The 14,344-nt window shown below is 60.8% G+C and overlaps 2 protein-coding genes across 2 annotated transcripts; both read right to left on the bottom strand.

Moving 5' to 3' along the window:
* Nucleotides 1–2,735: 2,735 nt before the first annotated feature.
* RBM14 (RNA binding motif protein 14) lies at nucleotides 2,736–11,014 on the bottom strand. Its single transcript, XM_059718440.1, has 3 exons — nucleotides 10,599–11,014; nucleotides 4,517–6,152; nucleotides 2,736–3,741 (listed from the first exon to the last, which is right to left on the bottom strand). The coding sequence occupies exons 1-3, from the start codon at nucleotides 10,942–10,944 to the stop codon at nucleotides 3,534–3,536; spliced, it is 2,190 nt and encodes a 729-aa protein (XP_059574423.1). The 5' UTR covers nucleotides 10,945–11,014; the 3' UTR covers nucleotides 2,736–3,533.
* A 459-nt stretch (nucleotides 11,015–11,473) lies between these two features.
* Nucleotides 11,474–14,318, bottom strand: CCS (copper chaperone for superoxide dismutase). Its single transcript, XM_006264954.3, has 8 exons — nucleotides 14,242–14,318; nucleotides 13,645–13,717; nucleotides 13,424–13,561; nucleotides 13,082–13,259; nucleotides 12,894–12,954; nucleotides 12,648–12,725; nucleotides 12,094–12,197; nucleotides 11,474–11,922 (listed from the first exon to the last, which is right to left on the bottom strand). Exons 1-8 carry the CDS (start codon nucleotides 14,278–14,280, stop codon nucleotides 11,769–11,771), a joined length of 825 nt encoding a protein of 274 aa, XP_006265016.2. The 5' UTR covers nucleotides 14,281–14,318; the 3' UTR covers nucleotides 11,474–11,768.
* Between the last annotated feature and the right edge of the window lie 26 nt (nucleotides 14,319–14,344).

The raw sequence follows: 14,344 nt of genomic DNA, 5'->3' as shown, positions 1-14,344 counted from the left end.
CCTTTCATAGGCAGTGCAACCTACACAGGGCATGGTCTTTGTTCAGAGAGGAAAAAAAAGGAAAGCTATCCAGCAAGCGGTCAGTCATGTGCCACCGTCCTCTTATTTGCCTACTGCTTGCTTCTAGAAAGTCTGCGTTGTGAGGGGTAGTATGTGGTCAGACCCCTCCCTGTAAAGGGAAAGGAAGGCGTTCCGTGGTTAAACTCCTCCTGAAAAGGGACAGCCCAGCTACAAGGCTCTTCGTGATGTTTTGGCACCAGTTCCGGCCTTCCTCCACTGGTAAAGGCAAGGTCAGAGCCCAGGGCTGCAGCTGTAAACTGACACTGGAAGAGAGAGCAGGTAAACAGCAAGGAGGATTCTTTGGCTTGGCTCTGGAGTGCACGGCTTTGGTAGAGGCTCAGGGTCGAGGACCACCGGCAGTGCTGACATGAACTGGCCTGGCCTCCCTTTTTGTGATGGCACCAGCTTTTCACATCATTAGGATGCTGTGGTACTACTGGCCACTTCCTCCTGGGCCCCAGCAGCCACCTGTCAAGACTGGCTTGCGCAGTTCTACGCACCAGGCACATGGTGGGCAAAAGGACTTTTTTTACATTTGTGGAATTCACTGCTACAGCTGGCAAGGGGCTGCATGAACCCAGTACCTAGTGGATGGCAGGGAGGTACCCAGCTCTGTGCCATCCACACCTGCCAGTGTCAGGACTGGATGGACCATTGGTCTGACCCAGGATGACATTTTTGTTCTTAACAGAATGTCATGATTTAAGGTGGCTTGAAAACCAGATACTTCATCATTTCCTAAACCCAGATTAAGAGGATGGGCCTGTTTCTTTAGAACACACTTCTGAACTACCAAGTCACCCAAGGCAAGGAACAGAGACCGCAGGACAAAGGGGATGTTTCGGATATTTTAATAAACACTCCACCAACAGCAAGCTCTGCACCTTAGGCATGAGAAATGCAAAGTTCACCATGCATTACTACTAATAGAAACCTACCCCCCCCCCCAAGAAAAACCTAGTCAGAAAGCTAACTACACTACATTTAGCCTCGCTAAAACTGGCCAAGATTTTTTATTGATCCAAAAAAACAAACAAACAAAAAAACAAACAAACACTATCATTAAAGGACCAGACAAACAGCAGCCTTGGAGTAGAGTCCGTCCAAAAGTCAAGCCATTTTTTTTTTTTAATGTAAATGACCGATTTAAAGCTAAACAAAGTTGTAATTCTCATCTTGCAAGCTCTTCACTCCCGCATCTGAGTCTTTGTAATCAATACAGGAGAAACCGTACCGGGGCTTAAGACATTGGAGACGGATCGTTTCATGGAGGAGGATCCAACTTGACCTAATGAGTCTCTATGACAGAATCCGCATATTTCCTGGATGCAAAGACCATTTAATCAAAGTCGAAACTGTTTTATTCCTTCCCCCTGCCTCGCGTAACAGCTTGGACTAATTTTTGAAGTGCGTTTTAAGAAATCATTGAGCGGGTGCTATAGCAAGCCCTTAAGCCTGCCAGAAATCTAAGGAACAATGTGTATATAATTAGATTAGCAAAAGCTTAAGGGTGACAACAGCTCAGGCTCTTGTGCACCCAGACCAACTGAGATGTCAGACACAAATGCCTTAGTGGTACCAAAAAATGAATAACTTTTTGGGGAAAGCTGAGGTAGCTCCAACGTTTGTCCATCTAGAAACAGCCCCTTCCTTCTGACCCGGTTATGGAGGCAGGCAGCGATGAGGGGAGTCAATTCTGGCTCTGGGGCAGCAGTTCAGTAACAGCAAATGTGAATCCTTTGCTATTTTTGGGGGGTGGGGGGGGGAAAAAGAGGCCAAGTCCTTGCCACTCATGAGCCCAAGAGGCCCAGGGAATATGGCTAGCAGCCTCCCAGGGGCTCAGTGAAGGATGTGCTGCCCAACACCATTCTAGTCCCTGCAGCTGCTGCCCCAGGGCAGCCAGATATAGTGGCTGGAAGATCCTGGGAAATGAGATGTCACCCCTCGCACCCCAGACATGGGGACAGAGGGAAGATGCTGTATGTCCTGGCTTGTGCCAAGGAGAGCCCAAGGGCAGGAGGCACGAGTGAGGCAGACGGAACACCCCCAGTGTCCAGCCCCATATCTACCACCCCAGCACAGGCCCTCCCCTGGTATGCCCGTCCACCCTGCACTCCACTCATCTGCTCTCCCTGCCCCCTCACGGGTGTCCAACCCCGGTTCTAGGCCGCCCATTCCTTTGCTACACGCCATCCTGGAGCTGTACAGCTGGTCCCTACTTCCTCTGCTCCATCCTCAGACCGATTGCACACTCCACCCTAATCTAACTCGTGCTGTCAGAAATTCAACTTCCTGGGTAACGGCACAGTCCACAGGAGCCCTGCTCGAGGTACAGCATGCCAGGCAGGGACTCGGGCCTCTGAAACAGGGATTTGCCCCCTACCAGGAAAGTACTACAACAGGGATGACGCTGCTCTGCCCCAACCATGAGCGCTCGGGGCCAGGAACCTCTTAGTCTATTAAGCTGCATGATGCAGTACTGAAGAACACAGCCCTGGCCCCAACCCCTCTGCTCCTCCTCCTGGGGTGTTGGTGACCCCACATCCACCCATCGGTGGATGCGCGTGGTAAAGCCGGGGTCCACCTTTAGCATCAAGGTGATGCCAAAGAAGAGCATTAATAAACAATCCCTGAAACCGCTTAGTGGAAAGAAGAAAAAACACGCCAGACAGCCGTTTCTAAACTGTAAAGAGCCCAGCATTTTATTCAGTCATACAAAAACTCGCTCCTTTCTGATAGATCGAGTCTAACACCGCGCCTAATGCAAACTTAACACGGGTGAGAAAAGAAAAAGAAAGAAAGGGTTTTCTCCACATTACATAAAAGAACACTGTTCAGAGACAGCGCAATTGCTCGGGTTATAAAAACAATTCGGAGCAATAAATCAGACAATCCCAGCTATTGGGAATCCTGCCTGAGAGGAGACTGCAGGTTACTAATAGGGCCTGAAGGCGAAGCGACAGGAGTCGTGAGCAAACAAAAATAATAATAAAAAGTTATTTTCACGGACGCCCTGGCACTCTTAACACTACGGAGCCAGAAGGAATCCCGCGGCTGAGGCTTTGGCCTGGGAAAGCCCGCGGCACGGAACTTCTTCTTGAAGTCGCATTGTAAAAACTCAACGAAAAAAGGCAGCTGAAAAATCCACCTCCCCGCCCCCGCCTCTCCCCACCCAGAGTAAAGGCCTGGAGAATGCCGACTGCAGCCGCAAGTTCCAGGGAGCCCTTGTGCTCCCGCCTGGACCCGACACCGAAACCTTGAACCGAGTGACACGAGGGAGCAGAGCCAAAATAACAGCCTGTTGTGACCCCTGAGAGAGCGCGGGAGGGAAAGAAACGCAGCGAGTCTCAATGAGCATAGAACCGAGCGCGCGCCAGCCTAGCAAAGACGCAGATTGGCTTGACACTAAGAGCGTCCCAGCGGGGAATGTTTAACCGGTGCTACTGCCCCACCTGGGACGGGGACCCCACCTCCTACAGGCGGCGCTGGTAACTAGACTGCAGCCTGGCACTGGGCATATAATCGCCATAGCCGCCCGAGTAGCGGGCGTAATCGGAATGCGCTTCTGGAAGGCGGCGATAATCCATCGGGGACCTGGTGGGTGAACGACGGTACCCGAGCGGCGAGTCTGCTAAACGACGGTAATCTGATAGGTCAGATAAACGGCGGTCAGAACCGTACCTGGTCGAGAAAAGAGACAGGTGATGAATAAAACACAAGGGTTAGGACAGCGCCCGCTTGGCATCCCTGGGGCGAGGACGGCAGCCACACAGCCCAAGCGCTAGCTCATCTGGCCAGCAAGACCCCGGCGGCTAGGCAGCGCTTTCCAGAGCAGCTCCCCAAGTCGCTGTCTCATTTCAGAGAGGGACAGTTCGCTCCAGGGACATGGGCAGCTCAAAACCAATCTTCCCAGCACATGAGGAAACAAGTGCTGTGGCTTCCCTAAGCCAGCCTGGCCCCCTTCCCTGCTTTCAACACAGACAGCAAGGAGACCCCAGCTGAGCTCAGAGAGGGGGAATCGGGGCACCAGGCCTTTTAGCTCCAGAGCACTGGTTTAAAACCAATCCAGGTCAGTGGCAACGGTCTCCTCCCATTCCCAGAGAGGCATCTAAGTTATGCCACCACCCAGACGTGCAGGGATTGAGTCCTTTGATTGTAGTCTCCAACGCCAGAGCATATGAGGCAACAGAATACCCGCTGGACTACCCCCCCGCAGGGGGCTGGCGGAGCAGAAAGCCAGTCTGTCAGTGTAACCAATCAGTTAAGTAATGCCTCCCCCCACCCCCCGCAGCGTTTCCATGACAGCAGGTTAATTTAGCCCATCAGCAGGGCAGTGTGTTCTCAGAGGCGGAGGCCTGTCCGCATCTGGCTGTCTGCAGGGCCCCAAACTGCACGTGGCAACGCCCGGGCAGGTGCTATACACGTGCCGGGCACTGCCCCCAGCTCAGCTGCATACCTTTTAGCCATGGCGGCCGACTTCTTGTAAGGGTCATCGTAGCCAGCGTTCCGCGGCGGGGAGAGGCGGGTGCGCTCATATGGTGGGGCGGCGCCAGCAGCCTGAGACACCCCCAGGTATGCGTTTGCCTGCTGCCCGTCGTACGCAGACATGGCCTGGGCTCTGTAGGTAGCTGCCATGGGGACAGAGGCAGACTGCTGTGCCACGTATGAGGCGGCCACCGAGTTCGATGCCTGGGCTCTGTAGGAAGCGCTCAGGGAAGCGGAGGCCTGTGCCTTGTAGGAGTCGTTGGTGTATGAGGCCGCAAGAGTGGCGGCAGCGGCAGACTGGGCGCCATAGGCAGCTGAGAGCGCAGCAGAAGGCTGGGTACCGTAGGAGGCTTGGAGGCTGGCAGCAGATTGAGCGTTGTAGGAGGCCGGGAGGCTGGCAGCAGGCTGGGTGCCGTAGGAGGCTGAGAGTGCAGCTGTGGGCTGGGCCCCATAGGAGGCCGAGTGGCCGGCCACAGCCTGGGCACCGTAAGGGGCTGAGTGGCCAGCCACAGCCTGGGCTCCATAGGAGGCATGTGTGGCCACGGGCTGGGCTCCATAGGAGGCCGACAGCGCAGCTCCAGGCTGGGTGCCATAGGAGGCTGAATGGCCATCCATAGGCTGGGCGCCATAGGAGGCTGAATGGCCAGCCACAGGCTGGGCGCCATAGGAGGCTGCGTGCGTGGCCACCGCCTGTGCCCCATAGGAGGCTGAGTGGCCTGCCACTGGCTGGGCCCCATAGGCAGCCGCATGTGTGGCTGTGGGCTGAGTGCCATAGGAGGCTGCGTAGCCAGCTGTGGGCTGGGCTCCATAGGAGGCGGTGTGTGTGGCCGCAGCCTGGGCGCCGTAGGATGACGCCAGGGTTGCTGCTGACTGGGCCCCATAAGAGGCTAGCTGGGAGGCGGCAGGCTGGGCGCTGTAGGGGGTGGCAGCCTGGGCACCGTAGGATGTGAGCGAGGCGGCCGTGGACGGCGTGCTGGAAGCACCCATCGCGACCGAGGACTGGTTTCTGTAGGCGTTTCCCAGCGAGGCTGAGGGCTGGGCCCTGTATGCTGCAGCCTGCCCAGTTGTGGGCTGGGGTCTGTAAGACATGCCCAGCGACACCGAGGGCTGGGCCCGGTATGTTGCGCCCAGGGAAGCAGATGGCTGGGCCCGGTAAGACGCTGGCTGCGCCGTCATGGGCAGCGAAACATTCGCGAAGCCAGCTCTCGTTGGCGACCGCCGGATGGGGCTTCTGTCCCTCCCGAAGTAGGAGGGGGATGTGGGCCGCCCCTGGGAGTCGAAAGTGGAGCTGTTGGCGCCAAAGCGCTGTTGGTAGTTGTAGAGCGCAGACCCGGGATACCCTGCGGGGGTCGATGTAAAGGCGGGGTCACCAGGCCGCCGTGGGTCCAGGCCTTCAATCTTGGGCTGGAACTTGTCCCTAAAGTCCATGCCCACTCTCTTGTTCTTGTCCAACACGGCACCCACCTGTGGGTTCAGCCCGGCCCCCTTCTTCTGCACGTTGGTGGAGAGCTCCACATTGACTCTTCTTCCTTTCACCTCCTTTCCATTGAGGTTTTCGATGGCAACCTTTGCATCAGCTTCGTTCTCCATGTGAACAAATGCATAGTCTGATAAAGCAGCAGACAGAGGGTTATCAGTGAGGGAGAAAAGACAGGTTATTACAGGATCCAACATGCCCCGAGGCACGCGCCTCTCTCTCTCCGCGCTCCTCCGTCTGCAACACCTCGGCCCCCCAGCCAGCAGGAGGAGTTAAGGCCACAGGAAAAGCCAGCTGCTGCTACAGGACCACGTCGCTGAGACATTCACATCCCAACCCCAACCCCAGCGATACCCGCCAGCACGTCTGTCACTGCACAGTCCGCAAACGACCGCGTGCTACCAACGGAGGCGTTGCTGTTCCCCTACCGGACACCCACCAGCTGCTGGAGGCTGTTTGTGAGGCCCGCAGCAATTCCCAGCTGCTGCAGCTCAGGTCCGATTTTACTCCCTGAGCACAAGCCACCAATCACTCTAATCTAGGCTCGCAAACGTGGGAAGCCACTATGTTTGACACTGAGCAGGAGTAGGGGGATGTGCATCCAGCGGAAAACCTATCAGCTCCACAGACCTACAGCCCTCTTGCACCCGAGGTCCACGGACCAGACCCCATTGGCATCAGGATTCTTACACCCCATGGGACATGGCAACCCTGGACACACAAGGTGCTTCCGATCAGAAAGGTTCCCAACACCTTAGCTGTGTAGTCGGGGGACCCAAATTGGTGCCTGAATGAACACTGCCCAGAGCAGAAAGCTGAGCTTGTCTGCCCTTGACTACATTAAGTGCTCTGTCTGCTCAGCAGTGAGACTGCAACCCCCCTGGCAACAGCACCCCACCTCCTGTGTCCATGTCCATGGCCACTGCCACCCTGGTGCAGCCTACGAGTCCCAGCACTCGAGACCAAGCTGCTGTGGTCAATGAAAGTAAAGGGAATTCTACGGTCTGCAGCCCTGCACTGCCAGACACCCACATACACAGCCACCTCGTGGAGTGCCACGCAACGACCGGCCTGACTGCTCTAGTGCTTCCCTGCTTGCCACCCGTGGCATTCCTGGGACACGGCTCCATTCTCCCTGACGCTGTCATGACCCAAGGAGGGAAGCCCAAATCCGCAGGACATCACAGCAACCAACAGTGCCTGCAAGGGATGGCAGTCTCCACAAGCCCAGCCGGACCGGGCCCTGCTACTCCTCCCACGCAGGCCAGTCTAAGGAGACTGATGTGTTCCAGCTCTTTCATTCTGGGAAGGGAGAGAGTAGCAATCGCTGCTGGCATTTTCACTTCCCGAAGCCAGGACCAGCCACCCTGCACAGGAACTCTCACCCCAGGACTTGAGTGCACCGGAGGAAGCCCTTCTCAGGCATCCTCTGGGCTGAGAAGCGCAGAAGGACCATGGTAAGCCTGCTGTTTCAGCGCCCCATCTGCTTCATGAGCAGACGAGCCCAAAGATGGCAGCAGCCGAACAAGGGGCTGAAGCCATACTGCCTCCACCCCCTACTGCTCTGAGACCATCTCTTGCCCTCCCTGCTGCCCAGACCTCTTGCCAAGGTCCCCATCAGGCTAGGCCAGCTTCCAGTGAGCCAGGCAGCTACGCAGCAAAGGCACCCTACTGCTCAGGCAGGGGGCTCCAGGCTTGCCTGGCTGTCGGGAAGCTGCCAGACTCTGTGCCCGGGATCTCCGAGCGCATCCATGCTAGGAAATGGGGCCTGAGCTAGGGGAGCCATCTCCCAAAGCCCCTTCTGGAGCGGAGCGAGGAGGCCGCTTGCCCTGAGGAAGAAGAGAAGGTATTGAGATTACGGGAGGAGGGAGGCTGGCTGCACGGTGCTCCGTAGAGGTGAATTCAAGTGGCAGCGAGGCGCTAGGAGGAAACGTTAACGTGTCACAGAAGGAGAAAGCACGGAAAGGAGGTGAAAGAAAAGGTAGATGTAAAAGGCGGGGAGAAGAGAGGACAGGACAGGGCCACAGAGGCCTGCTGCTACCCCTGTGCTAGGCTCAGTGGATGGGCCCGCTCCCAGGACCCCGCTCACACCCCCAGCACTGCGCTAAGGGGATGTGGCCAGCACCGCAAAGGTGGGTTCAGCGCCAGGCGTGCAGGTCAGGGAGGGATGGCTGGGCTGGGAGGAAGAGGTAGCCCCCACATCACAATTCACGGTGGGTCGGCACAGCCCCTGGCAGGTGTCTCTGCCTCACCCCCCCACGAGAGCTCTTCCCTTGGCTGTGCTGGCAGTCATTGAGCAAAGGGCTGTCTAAAGCCAGCAGGCATGTTCTATACAGTGCTGGTTCCTGTCTCGGGGGCACCCCCGCTGCCCACCACACACCCGTAAGTCCCCAATAAGGACGGAGGTAACGTCCGTCTCCAGCAGTTCGGCTCAACACTGGTGAGTGCAACACCGGGTCTAGGATGTTAGGAGGCGACGCAGGGCACGCGGGGCCTTCTCACTAGCTAGGCCCTGCAGGAAGCACGGGTACCTCTGATGGGGGCTCGCTGGAGATCCCCATTGTACGGGTGCAGCGAGGAGATCACATGCGAAACTTTGGGGCCAGCCCTGCCCTTGCAAGCCCCAGCTCCAGGCCCGCAGCCCAGAGTCGCCAGCAGTGCCATTTAATGCCACTGGTGACACCAGTATCGCTTGGGGACGCCCAGGGCCTACAGCAGCAGCCAGTCTCTGGCAAAGGCCCCACATGACAGACGCCGTCGGTCTGGGGTCATTTCCCACCACAAGCCTCCCCACAGCTGTGTGCTCCCCCCTCCCCCGCATCCTTCCTGCGCAGTTGGGAGGAAGGAGCTGTAATCTTCCTCTTCCCCTGCCTCCCACGCACTTCTCCTAGCAATTACCAGTCTCTGTAGCTCTTCTCCCCCACTATTATCAGCATCCTCCTCTCCTACCGGAGAGGACATGCTCGCACCACTTTCGGGTCCCATTTCACCAGAGGCCCACACAGAAGGGGAAAACTCCCAGCTTTAGGAGAACGAGCCCAGGCTGAGGAAGACCCATCTCTGGAGAAGTGGGGTGGGATGGGAAAACAGCAGTTGAAAGACCCCCTGCAGGTTAAAACAGGTGAGGTAGGAAGGGGTGTTAGGTGTTGGTATCGCACCAATGCCTGTGAGAGCCCCCGTATCGCCCTGCCTGCGTGGGAGCAGGGCACTGCCCTTGGGAAGGACAGGGTTGCAAGGTAACCCTGTCCCTAGTAAGGCCAGGACCCCACAGGTAAGGGAAGGGGCCCCTGTCCAAGCCGGGCGTAGCGGAGGGTTTAGGTCCCTGCTGGCAAGATTTGTACAGATGACAGGACTGCCGTATGCCACAGGGGTAGGAGCAGGATACCTGGGGCACCCCCAAGAGATATCAGTACCCCGGAGAATGGAAGAGGCAGGGGCAGGGGCGTGTAGGGGGCAACCCATGGAGGGCTGGTACCTCCTCTGCCTCGTGTTCGCCGCACGCTGTACTGACAAAGGAGGCTGGGGTCCTGACCCCAGGGCCAGAGATCTCGCATACAGGTCAGCTCGCCTGCCCCTTGCTATGGGAGGGGGGGGAGGTTGTCTCACCCCAGGGGACACGTTACCTTCGACCCTGTTGTACTTCCACAGCAGTTGGGGGGAGGAGTCCCAGCCAGGAGTGCTGGCAGGGGTACCCTTGCCGCCTCTCACTCTTCCCACAGCAGTTTGGGGGGAAGGGGAGGGGAGGGTCCCAGATCAGGGGGTGCCATACTTTGGACTACACTGCACCCCCATAGCAATTCATGGGCAGGACAGGGGTCCCCCAGCCCAGGGAGTGTGGTACCTTGGACCACGTCGCACTCCCAGAGGGGCTGGGGGGGCGGAAATCACAGCCTGCATGACGTGGTACCTTTGATACCCCCGACCTTCGCGCGTCGTTCTGAGGGGGGAAGAGGGCTCCCAGCCGGGCTGGCCGGGGGCTTTCGACCACACCATGCTGGCACAGTGGTTCAGAGGAGGGGGAGGTCCCAGCTTGGGGGGGGGGGGGGTACCTTTCACCTGATTGCATACACACACAGCAGCTTGTGGAGGGGCGCGGGGGGGGGGGGGGGGGTGTGCAGGACCTTTCACCCCATTGCTCTTGCACAGTGAGGGGGGAGGATGGGGGGTCCCCAGCCAGGGGGCAGGTGCAATACCTCCGCCCCCATCGCACTCCCCAGGTCACTGGGGAGGGAAGGGGGGTCCTGCCGGTGGGGGCTGGACCCCGTGACCCCGCTGCACTCGCACTAAGGCTCGGGGGGGGGGGACCTTTGACCCCATCGCAGTCATGGAGTTGGGGGGGTAGCCCCCTTGACTGACCCCGTTGCAGTTTGGGGGCTCCCAACCAGGAGGCACGGCGACCCCTCCACACTTACGGGGGGGGGTGTTCCTCTGACCCCGCTTTTGGGGGGAGAATCCCGCCTTTGAGCCTGACCCCAGCGCACTCGCAAGGCAGTGTGGGGAGGGGTCTGCCGCCGCCGCACGCCCACGGCGGGGGGAAGGGGGAGGGAGGCCGGCAGGCGCTCGGGGTGGCGGGTACCTTTGACGACGTCGCACTCGACCACGGGCCCGTACTGCTGGAAGAGCGTGCGCAGCTCCCCGCTGGTGCAGGCGGCCGAGACGTTGCCCACGAAGATCTTGCAGGTGTGCGTGGGGCGCGGGCGCGACGGCTCCACCACGACGCGGCGGCCGTGCAGCTGGTGGCCGTTGAGCTGCGCGATGGCGCGGGCGGCGGCCGCCTCGTCGCGCAGGTGCACGAAGGCGAACTGCTTCATGAGCGCCACGCCCAGCACGGGCCCCGCCGCGCCCGCGAACAGCTCGGTCAGCTCCTCGGACGTCGCCTCCTCGGGCACGTTGCCCACGAAGAGCTTCACGCCGGGACGCATGGCCGCGGCCCGCCTCAGCCCTCGCAAGATGGCGGCGCCTTTCCCCTCCCCCTTCTCTCCCGCCGGCGCGCCGAGCCCCCGACTGCGCCTGCGCAGCGCCTGCGCACTGAGGGGAGGGGCCCGCGCCGCCGCCCCGCGCCTGCGCACTCCGGCGCCGCTTCGCGCTTGCGCAACCTAGCCCCTCCCTCTCGCGCCAGCGACTCAACGGTCCCTGGGTGGAGCCCACCGAGGAAAAAAAATTAATGAAGGGGAAGATTAGAGCGCATGCGCCAGCTCCCCAATGGCGCGGAGCGGAACTACTGCAACAAGCCCCTTCAAGGGATGAGCCACGCCCACTCTTAAAGGGTCCGCAGCGCGGTCTAAGGAATAGGGAGCAAGCCCCAAATCCCGACTGCCCCAACCCAGACCTCCCCCCGCCAGTGCAGGGAGAGGGGGCCCGGGGGGGGTGAGAGGAAGCCCCTGCACCGTGCCTCAGTTTCCCCGCCCGGCCACTAAGTGACCCGCCAATGGAAGCAGGACAGGGAGGGGCGGCAGTGACATTGGTTTTATTCACCCAGAGCCCCCAGGCTCTGAGGTTAGTGCAAAAAGAGGCGCTGGGGAGTGCCCCGAGAGTTGCAAGTCCCTTCAGCAAAGCAGCAGCAGAGAAAGCGAGGCGGGAGCCAGGCCACGGGCTCGGAGCGAAGGGCAGGATTCAGGAACGGAGGATTTGGTCAGGGGTTGAGAGAAGGACCCAAGCGCCCCTCTCCAGCCCAGCCCCACAGCTGGTGCCCAGCGAGTTTGGGATGGACGGACAGATGCGCGGTGCAGACACGATGGCCGGGACCCTAGAGGTGCGGGGCCGGCTGCCCGGGCACCCTCCTGCCCGGCCCTGCCAGTGGGCGGTCCCGCTCCTCCCAGATGGTAACGCCGTCACAGGCGCAGATCTGCTTGGGGTTCTCGAAGAGCCCGGCGGAACAGGCGATGATGCCGCAGGCCAGCCTGGAGGGGAGAACGGGACAGGAGTTGGCTGACACGCATGCTCTGCTGATAGCCCAGACCCCCGGCACCCAGCTCCCAAGCAAAAGCAGCGTCCTGATGGTCAGGCCCACGCCCTCCCCTCCCGCAGGCTGAGTGCCCCCTGAACCTGGCACCGTCCGCCCAGCTCCTCACCTCTCGCCCGAGTTGCCAGTGACTTTGGAGAGCGGGTGGGCACCACGGCCCAGGTCGTCCTCGCCTGCGTCCACCACCAGCGAGCGTCCAATGATGTCCCAGACCTAGTGCAGGGCATGGCTGTCAGCATCCCTGGCATGTCTCCTCCTCCCACCCCAACCCTAGCCTGTGTCCTAGAGCCAGGGGTGGCAGCACCAGCCCTCCGGGGAACCCCCACTAGGTTCACTCAGCAAGGAAACCACTGGGAAGGTGAACGAGAGGGGACCCAGTGGTGTGCGCAGGAATCCCCAGGGAACTCTTTGCCTGTGGGACTCACCCCCCTATTTCTTACCCAAGGGACATCGTGCCCAGCCTCAAGCTGCATCGTGTCTGGGGGGCACAATGCCTCTGCCAGGGACAGGAGATCATGGGCTTGTGGGCTCAGATCTCCTGGGAAATGGCAGGACAGGCAATCCCCAGAGCTGGGGAAGGGGCTGGGCCTACAAATCCCAGGTTGCAGCCCCTGCAAGGTGGGGGGCAGAGAGGAGGACCCCAGAAGGCCACAGCCCCCTCACCTTCAGGCGGGCATCTTCCAGGCGGAAGGTGGCTCTGCCGTCATTGTCAGCCAGCACGTTCCCCAGGTCCCCGAGGTGCTGGGAAGGAAGGGGCCAGACTCTGGCATCAAGCTTACCTGGACAGGTGCCCTGCGCAGGGAGCCGGCTGGGATCTTCCAGCCCCTCCTGCCTGGACATGGCGTCCCCTGCTAGCTGCCCCCCACCCTGCCCCACATACCCGCCCTTGCTTGCGAGTGAAGCACTCACCCTGTGCTCATCCAGCGGGCCCCCATGACACTCCGCCTCTGGGTTGAAGTGTTCCCCACAGCTGTTGAGCAGAGGGAGGAGGCGAGCGTGGGGTGGGTGCTGATCACGGGGACACGGCTGGCAGGTAGGGGGGCAGGCTGATGAGGACAACCCCCTGTATATGGTACGAGCACTGGGCACCACCTCACCTATCACAGGAGCTGGTCATGTCCCCGAACTCATGGACATGGAGTCCATGGGGGCCCGGTGCCAGCCCGTCGATGGTCCCCTCGATGAGGCACTTCTCCTGCGACACCTGCAGGAACCGCACCACTCCCTGCACCAGGCTGGGCCCTGCCATCATGGCCACCGCTGCCCCCAGGTTCTCTAGGGGAGGCGGCAAAGTCAGGGGTTGGCGGCCGCAGTCCTGGTCACGTCACTTAGCCCGCATTGTATCCCTTGGGGAAGTGTGGGGATCGCAAGGGTCACGGGGAAGCGCCAGGCGGGGCCAGCGTCCTGGCCCCTTGCCTCCCGTACCCCATGGTACTCACGAGTCATGCTGCCCCCCATGCCCTTGAGCACGGCCCGGCGCCCTGAGCTCTCCAGCAGCTCTTTGACCTGCTCGGCCCCCAGGCTGGTCTCCAGCAACACACTCTGCGTGTCCAGGCGCACATCCAGCACCCGCAGGCCTGCGGGGAAGAGCCGGAGGTGGGGGTGAGAGCGGCGGAGGGCCTGCGGCAGGGTCGGGGGCGGTGGGGGGGCACGTCCTCACCTGGGACCCCCTGTAATGAGGCGCCGATGGCGTCCACGCACCCCTGGCAGCTCATCTGCACGGTGAACTCCAGCTGCGGAGGAGGGCGGGGAGGTCAGGCCCAACCCAGGCAGGCCGGCCTGGAGTACACCCTTGGGTGCAGGGAGGGACACCCCCCAGGCTGACCCCACACCTAGGGAAGGGGTAATGCACCCGCTTCCGACCCTGCCCCCGCCCTGGGGCAGCCACCGCCCCTGCCCGGGGCAGGAGTGGTGCCCCCCCAGCACGGGTCAGGATCAAGGCCCCTCAATACACAGCAGGATACTGCCCCACCCGGGGCAAAACTGGTGCCCCCCCCACACCCTGGGGCAGGAACAGAAGCAGGACACCTCCCACACCCCTATGGGGCAGGAGTGGTGCCCCCCCCGCCAAACCGGGACAGCATCAACCCCCCCCCGGGGCAGGAGCGGTGCCCCCACCCCCAGTCCGGGGCTGCTCCCCGCCCAACCGGGCACGGAGCACTGCGACCCCCAATTCGGGGCAGGATCAAGCCCCACCCCCACGCAGGGCAGCAGTACCGCCCCCCCGGCTACAGGCCGAGGGGCGGTCACTCCTCACCCGGCAGCTCGAGCCCTCCCCCCCGGGCCCCGCCGCCATGCCTCCCTCCCTCCCCAGAGCGGCGCCGCCCGGACCGCTTTCGGGGACGCACTTCCGGCCGCCC

The sequence above is a fragment of the Alligator mississippiensis genome, chromosome 15 (assembly GCF_030867095.1).
Source record: "Alligator mississippiensis isolate rAllMis1 chromosome 15, rAllMis1, whole genome shotgun sequence".
Taxonomy (NCBI): Eukaryota; Metazoa; Chordata; order Crocodylia; family Alligatoridae; genus Alligator; species Alligator mississippiensis.
The sequence above is the reverse complement of the archived record's forward strand: the minus strand, read 5'-3'. Positions and strand labels throughout refer to the sequence as shown.